Raw genomic sequence first — 8591 nt, 5'->3', positions numbered from 1 at the left:
GACGTTGATCTGATCCAGAGTGACACCCCAGTCAAACAAACCACCGGGTAAACAATCTCTGAAGAACAGAGTCTGAGCTGCGCTACTGAATCTGTCAGCAGGGGCTTTTAGAACGTGTGAACATTGGGGATTAGTGGAATGAAAACATATAGGCGCCCCACAGGCGTTTAACCCATTTTGGGGCGGGAACCCCTTTTGGTGTAAGCATTATATTATGCTTTAGCTATTGAAAAATAGCAGATCTACAAGCTCATAGCGCGCCACCGAGTGGCGCGCTATGAGCTTGTAGGTCTGCTATTTTTGAAAAATCGAAGAACCACTGACATAGAAACATAGCTTTTTCAGAAAACTGTCAGGATGTAGAAGACATTTATAGAATCTGATCTCAGGTCAAAATGGGTTAAACAGCACGCTATCTCTTAAAATAATCTTAGTGTTTGTGGACAAGTAACCAATACCAATACAGTATGTATATCTAAAATGGCACATCTGAACAGGTAACCAACGTACTGTACGTCTGCATGATAATGATCAGTCAAACGGCACATTCACAAATATTACAGCCTGACAGGTGAACGATGCTACTTCTGCATTTCTACTTTGTGGCTTTGTTTTTCTTTCCGGCTACTTCTGCATTTCTACTATTAATCCATTCTGGGCGGGAACCCAGAATAATGTTTTAAGCATTGTGTCATGCTTTAGCTTTTGAAAAACAGCAGATCTACAAGCTCGTAGCGCGGCACTCGGTGCCGCGCTACGAGCTTGTAGATCTGCTATTTTTTTTAAATCGTGAAAATGTGGCACAAATATTTGAATACCGGTATATATTCTTTCAGAGCGAACGTCTTTAACTCATATCTTTGCTTCTGGGGGAGGGTCCCTGGAACAACATATTTCCAGATTGGGGGTCGGCGACCAATTACATATATTTTTGGGGGTCCTTGACATGAAAATGTTTGAGAACCACTGACCTAGAAACAGAGGTTTTTCAGAAAACTGTCAGGATTTTAGAAGGCATTTATAGAATCGTCCTCAGGCCTAAATGGGTTAATAGTATACCACTGCTACTAGTAGCACACGTCTCTCACCAGGTCGAATCCAGCCATGGTTTCTGGGAAGTCCCTCTGCAGCCGCAGGGCCTCCTCTACAGCCGTGGTCACCATGGAGGCATTCATCCCCCTGAGGACACACATACCCACAGATTAACCACTTAGAGCCTCCTCTAGGAGGCCACTGTTAGATCCACTGATCTAAAACGTTTCCTAAAACAGCGGCTCGGGACTTTGTTGGCAAATCGTCAGGGTCCAAGTGGTTAAAACCCATTCTGGATGGCGCAAATCTTTGAATATATATTCATACACAGTGAAAGTTTTTAACGCAAATCTTTGAATATATATTCATACACAGTGAAAGTTTTTAACGCAAATCTTTGCTTCCGGGGAGGGGTCCCTGGAACAACATATTTTCAGATGGTGGCCAAATACATAATAATTCTAGGGGTCTGTAGTGTCCAGCCACTGGTATTGCATAGGGTACCAGGATGTTAGAGACAGGTGGGTCATATATATGTGATTATGTGGTGGTGATTACATGCAACGTGACTGGATTGTATTCATTGAAGTGAACGAGTAAAGACTACAAGGCAGCCCTGTGTCTGGTGTGTGTTAATACTTAAATGTGAATATGCGACACTACAGGGTCCTTGACGTGAAATAGTTTGAGCACCACTGACATAGAAACATGGGTTTTTCAGAAAACTGTCAAGATTCAGAAGACATTTGTATAATCTGGTCTCAGGTCGAAATGGGTTAAAATGAAACGTTTTGTTCATATCAGGCAAAAGTCCCAAATCTGCGATGTGTGAAAGTTGAAGCGTTTGGACATGGTGGTAAAAGCAGGTCACCTGTGGACGGTGAAGATGACTCTTGCCCCGTAGAAGTCTGGATGTTGTGCTGTGAACTGTCTGGTCACGTCCTGGTAGGTCTTCATGTCCCACGCTCTGTCGTGGGTGCTTCCATCCAGTTCATATGTCTGTGGAACACAAATAGCGTGTCTTTAGAAGCATGTGTGACCCACCGGGACATAATGGAAATCATTTCATTTTCATTTACGTTTTTTTTTTCATGTCGTATGAAAGCAGGGAATCATAGCAAAATAATTATGTATTGGTTAATTAGATTGAGTGAATAGAGCGTTGCAGTCCCACCAGGGACCAGGAAATGATTCCCCGTTCATTTTCCTCATAGACATTTCAAAAAGTATTTATTTAAAGACCTTTTAAGCCTCGTACAAAGCCAACTCGAGTTGTGACAAATCATGACAACAAACACAATTTTCGGGCCGAACAAATAATTAGAAAGAAGAAGAAAACGGCAGGTTACAACACATTTTCTTTTCTTTTCTTCTTTGTAATTATTTGTTTGGCCCAAAATGTTGTTTGTTGTCATGACTTGTCATGGCGTAATCTTCTTTAAATAAATACTTTTTGAAATGTCTATGGGAACCTGAATCTGAACCTGACTGCGACGCTCTATAGTTTTGAAACTACAGCTAATAGAACTGAAGTCAAACAATGTGACAATTTTAGTGTGTGTGTGTGTGGCCCATAGCACTTATCCTACCCCCTTAGATAGCACTTTTTAGACTTAGATAGCATTTGAAACAGACTTATAGCATGTCATGTAGACAGCACAATAATTGCATTGTATATAGTCATAGCACATCATAGTAGCCTACATATGTATAGCATAGTATAGTATATATGTATAGTTAATATGTATAGTGTCATTATATAGATATGTTCTAGTTACGTTCTTAGCTTACGCATGTTTCTTGATAAATGCTTTTTATATATGTGATGTATTCCCATACTTTTGTTCCTGCCTAATGTAAGTCGCTCTGGATTAAGAGCGTCTGCTAAATGCCTAAATTGTAAATTGTTGTGTGTGATTCTGTGCTTGTGTTTTGCTGTGATGCTGTGATGTTTGGGCAAAACTGTGTCTTACCAATCAAACAATATTGTACCCATCTGACATTTTTAAGTAGCCTGTTAAACTATCCAAGTCACACATTATAATGTGAATTCACACGACCGGGATGGTTTATCACAACCCATTTTGGGCGGGAACCCCTTTTGGTGTTATGTTATACTTTAGCTATTGAAAAACACAGAGTGCCGCGCTACGAGCCTGTAGATGTGCTATTTTTGTGGCACAAATCTTTGAAATATATTCTTTCAGAGTGAACGTTTTTAACTCAAATCTTTGCTTCTGGGGGGGTTGGGTTGTCCTTGGAACAACATATTTTCAGATGGGGTTCGGTGGCCAATTACATATATTTTTGGGGGTCCTTGACAAGAAAATGTTTGAGAACGACTGACATAGAAACATGGGGTTTTTTCAGAAAACTGTCAGGATTTAGAAGACATTTTGTAGAATCGAGCTCAGGTCCAAATGGGTTAAAGGCCTAAGAAGGATATCTCTCCATTTACCTCTGGGAGTAAAGCCCTTAACTCCAGATACATGACGTTGTCCTCGTAGAACCTCATAAGGCCTTGGTGGTAATAATCCCTGAAGACCGGAGCATGTGTGACCAGACCCCAGGCTACCAGGAAGGTCTGCTCGAACCTCTTCCACACCACGTCCTGGCTGGGATACACCACGTTTGGATCCTTCTCCGTGAACAGAGTCAGGTTGGCTATGATGCTAGTAGGCACACAGAGGAAAGAGACGTCAGGTTGGCACAGGTTGTCGTCCAGACTACAAAACATTCACCAGTACAGAACATGTTACCTGTCCTCCCGACTACACTACATTCATCGGTACAGAACATGTTACCTGTCGTCCAGGTCGGTGGCGTTCCCCATCTTGGCCCTGAGCCTCTCCAGCAGGCTCCACGGGGAGCAGAGGGGCAGCGGTTTGGGCTGGCCGGAGGAGAAGACAAAGCGGAGGGACCGGTCGTCACCGGTACCGGTGGTGAAGCACATGTAACAGTGAGGTCTGTAGGTCACGTTCTTCACCAGCCACTCCACCTCCACCATGGAGAAGTCGTGGACATGCAGCGCTCCCCCTGAAAACCCAAGTGAAAGGCCTTCCTTATTGACCATATGCAGACCGCGGCCATCTTACCATATAAGTTAATGGCAAGGTACTAACAAGGTGCAAACAGAAAAGTTCTATCTGATTGTATTACACAACGTCAAACTCACCAACATTGCAGCTGTACAAAAAGCTTGAATTATTCTCTTTTTAAGTGTTTGACATTTCATTATTGACTATGTGTCATTATTTGTTTTAATACATACACTCTGTCGGGTGGAAACCTCACGTCCAAAAACAGTTTTCAGGATTTAATCCTGTCGTTTTCCGCATGTCGGACCAATGACTGGTCGGAAAAGCGTATGGACCCCCATGTAGGGCATTCATTCATTCATTCATTCATTCATGAAAAAAATAAAAAGTAAACATGGAGACACCAATGATAAATAAAAATGTGCTTTTCAATTATTCAATATAATAATCGCTGAGAAGATAATCGATAGTTGCAGCCCTACACCAGTGATTCTCAAAGTGGTCCTTGAGGAGTTACGGGTCTGTAACTCTGAAAGTGAACACATGGAACCCTGTCGGGAGGAAACCGCATAACTCCATTTTTGAGGTTTTTGATTTTTTTTGGGCATAAATCAGTGCTATTGAACATCCTTTACGTCTGTGTGTTGTTTCGAAAATATTGAACCAATGGAAAGTAGTAAAAGGGGCTTGGACAAAACCTCTTAACTCCATTGGACCCTCAAAATGTCTGCTAAAGCAACTAACTCCACCACCTCTCCCCCTCTCATGGAAGTAATTGACAATATATAAAGTTACAACACCAACTTTGATGAGGCTGTATTGCTTTGTTTTAAAAATACAAGGTTTTCTTTATTTCCTGAAAGATGTATATTTTTCATTTCCTGAAAAATGAAAATTTTGGAGTTATGAGGTTTCCTCTCGACAGCAGAGATATAAAGTAAGCTACCCTTTGGCATGTGGTGCAGTAGACTGTAGTAAGCTACCCTTTGGCATGTCGTGCAGTAGACTGTAGATGGGACTGTTCCTGATGAGATGTCTGGCCTTGAAGAAGTGCATGGCGGGAGGGAAGTCCTCTCTGGACATCTCCTGTTGCTTCAGCTTCTGGAAACGATCGCCCAGCCGCTGCTCCTCCGCAGACAGGACCTGCTGTCCGCCCGTCTGCATGGCCTCCTCCTGTCGCATGAGAGCTTCTCTGTGTCTGGGAGGTCAGGGCGGTCAGGACAAGGTTATTAATGAGAGCTTCTCTGTGTCTGGGAGGTCAGGGCGGTCAGGACAAGGTTATTAATGAGAGCTTCTCTGTGTCTGGGAGGTCAGGGCGGTCAGGGCAAGGTTATTAATGAGAGCTTCTCTGTGTCTGGGAGGTCAGGGCGGTCAGGACAAGGTTATTCATGAGAGCTTCTCTGTGTCTGGGAGGTCAGGGCGGTCAGGACAAGGTTATTAATGAGAGCTTCTCTGTGTCTGGGAGGTCAGGGCGGTCAGGACAAGGTTATTCATGAGAGCTTCTCTGTGTCAGGGCGGTCAGGACAAGGTTATTAATGAGAGCTTCTCTGTGTCTGGGAGGTCAGGGCGGTCAGGACAAGGTTATTAATGAGAGCTTCTCTGTGTCTGGGAGGTCAGGGCGGTCAGGACAAGGTTATTAATGAGAGCTTCTCTGTGTCTGGGAGGTCAGGGCGGTCAGGACAAGGTTATTAATGAGAGCTTCTCTGTGTCTGGGAGGTCAGGGCGGTCAGGACAAGGTCATTAATGAGAGCTTCTCTGTGTCTGGGAGGTCAGGGCAAGGTTATTAATGAGAGCTTCTCTGTGTCTGGGAGGTCAGGGCGGTCAGGACAAGGTTATACATGAGAGCTTCTCTGTGTCTGGGAGGTCAGGGCGGTCAGGACAAGGTTATTAATGAGAGCTTCTCTGTGTCTGGGAGGTCAGGGCGGTCAGGACATGGTTATACATGAGAGCTTCTCTGTGTCTGGGAGGTCAGGGCGGTCAGGACAAGGTTATTGCAGTTATAGCTAAAAGTACCGAAAATAACAAAAACTAGGATTGAAAAAAACAAACAAAAAAACATCTTAGTTAACTGAAATGCAGATTAAAAGGAGGCTATACAAACAAAAGGATAACTAACTCAAACTGTATTGCATGTTTACAAAACTCATACCCTGAAGAAGGCTTTATTTTTGGTCGAAACGTTGCTCATCTTAAAATTAAAGTATAGCCTATTTGCATTGTGACTATACGAGTCATGTGACCCAGTGTTGAGTTCATCAACTAAAACTATGACGAAAAATGTTCGTCAATTACCTTTTTTCACTGAGAAAAACTAAATGGAAACTAAATGAAAACTAAGCTATGATGACTAAAACTAAGACTAAATATACTGACAATTTCGTCAACAAATAAAAACTAGACTAAAATGTTAGGGAGGGACTAGTGGACAAGAGAGCCAGTATAAGTAATTTTACAATGAGTTGCATGCTGAAAATAGCCGATCTACAAGCGCTGTGACATGTTGTGGGCTTATAGATCGGCTATTATCAGCAAGTGAAAAAACAGTCGGCATCAAGGCCCACCAAAACACATTTTAGTCGACTAAATCAACTGTAGATTTAGTCGACTAACACTAAAACATTCCAGGTGACTAAAATGTGACTAAAACTAATTAAACTATTCAAGAGACTATGACTAAAACACTGGTGTGACCTCTCTTCTGTTCTGTTCATGTTTACAAAACTTAAAAAAGACAATGTCCTTAGTTTGAGTCTTTTTGGTCATTCATACAAAAGCATTTTGTTTTAATTAATCAAATGCAATGTTACATACACCACTACAAAAACTAAGCCTTTTTACTAAATAAAACTAAATTGAAAAGCCAATTTAAAAAACTAAACATGCATTGAAGTCAAAACAAAAAGGAATGACGTGAATTAAAAAGTGTAATAACCAACTTGGGGTCAGGCATGGTGGTGCTCTGTGTGACACAGCACAGTAGAATGCACACCACGGCCACGGGGTGTCGCTGTAGCTGCAACATGATCACTAATATATCCATATGGTGAGCTGAAGAGAAAAACAAAACATTTGAGGACATTATGTCAAATGAGGACAGATGTCAAAAACACAACAAGATCAGAACAAGAAAAAACACACCATTCATGAATGACTAGCCTACTGACCGCATAGTTTCAATTTAACACCTACAGGTGCACGTCGCGAGTTCCCTGTTCCTCAGAAGTAGACGTTTCTCACATGATACAAATTACAATGAACCAAATAAATACATTTGGTGTCAATATGCATGTAGACGTTGAAAATGAAGCATACAAACGTGTAGACGTATAACAACTAACAATCGCATTATCGCGCAGTCAGCTATAAACTCAACTGTTGTCATCTGGGTCTTCCATTATAGTTAGAAATATACATCGGGGAAGGAAGGAACTCTCGCGTATATTTTGTCACAATAACAAGTCAACAACGATCAAGTGGTTGTAGCTATTTTTGCCAGCTGGCTGAAGGGAAGAAAAACACATATAACTCTACAATGTAACAACGCCATACTAAGTAATGTACAATTCATGATCGATCTAAACAGCTGATCGCACATTGTTTCATCCGTGTTCTCGTCTCACTGTGTCTACTCTACTATAGTAGACAAGTCTGGATTGTCCAAATATAAAACATACCTTTCCTGTGAAATGGATGAAATGCACAACGGCATTGATTAAAGAGCAGCCAGTCTGACTGCAGCCGTCCAGTGTCGTGTGTTTTTCCTGTTTTGGTTCGGGCATTTGGGGGCAGGCTCTAACCTCGCGTCACCAGACTAATACCAAACGACTCGCCGCTTTACCAACTCGCCCCCGCGAAATGTTTTAATGTAGTTAACAGTTAATTTAGTATTTCCCTAGCTCCCTCTCTGAAATCTGAAATTATCTTGTATACAGATTTATTTGATTGTATAGTAGTCGATATCTATACAAAATTAAGAAAGAATAACTGACACAGTTATTAAGTGACTGCTTAATTAAGTTAATTTTTAATAGGACCTTCTAGCAGTTAATTTCGTGTAAAGCCCATGTTTTGTAATGGCATCATCATGCTATTATGCCCGTGGATGATATACAGAGTGAACTTAACAATGATAAATTAATATGATAATACCTTTTATAGGCTATAACATGAATTATGTTTGTTATTTACAGCTAGGTAGAGTAGTGGGGCGAGATGGAAAAGGGGCGACCGTACCTGTTACCCACCAGACTGTGTGTGTGTTTTTGTCACACCCCAGGTGAGAGAGCACGTGACATCATGGGACATAATACCCCATATATGGATATATGGAGTCACCCAAGCCTCCATATATGGTCACGTATTGTGACATATCACATCTCCATATATGGTCACGTATGTCAGTCTGACTGGGCCCTGGGCCCTCATCAAACCCTGTACACTTAAGACACTGCATGCCCCCGCTGCCACACTAGAGTTCTCATCGGGCCCGGAAATTAAGGCCCGGCCTTACCTGGGCCCTCA

The 8591-nt window shown here is 42.0% G+C and overlaps 1 protein-coding gene across 1 annotated transcript in view; it reads right to left on the bottom strand.

Annotated features, from left to right (window-relative positions):
• Window positions 1-7826, bottom strand: part of ada2a (adenosine deaminase 2a) — a 22756-nt gene extending 14930 nt beyond the window's left edge. Inside the window, exons 1-7 of the mRNA XM_079502186.1 lie at window positions 7745-7826; window positions 7007-7118; window positions 5054-5268; window positions 3837-4068; window positions 3491-3704; window positions 1904-2031; window positions 1089-1179 (exon numbers count right to left, since the gene is read on the bottom strand). Of these exons, the coding sequence (XP_079358312.1) occupies window positions 1089-1179; window positions 1904-2031; window positions 3491-3704; window positions 3837-4068; window positions 5054-5268; window positions 7007-7110 (984 nt within the window). The 5' untranslated portion in view covers window positions 7111-7118; window positions 7745-7826. The remainder of the gene's footprint in view (window positions 1-1088; window positions 1180-1903; window positions 2032-3490; window positions 3705-3836; window positions 4069-5053; window positions 5269-7006; window positions 7119-7744) is intronic.
• Between the last annotated feature and the right edge of the window lie 765 nt (window positions 7827-8591).

This window comes from Electrona antarctica, assembly GCF_951216825.1.
Source record: "Electrona antarctica genome assembly, chromosome: 5".
NCBI lineage: Eukaryota > Metazoa > Chordata > Actinopteri > Myctophiformes > Myctophidae > Electrona > Electrona antarctica.
The sequence above is the reverse complement of the archived record's forward strand: the minus strand, read 5'-3'. Positions and strand labels throughout refer to the sequence as shown.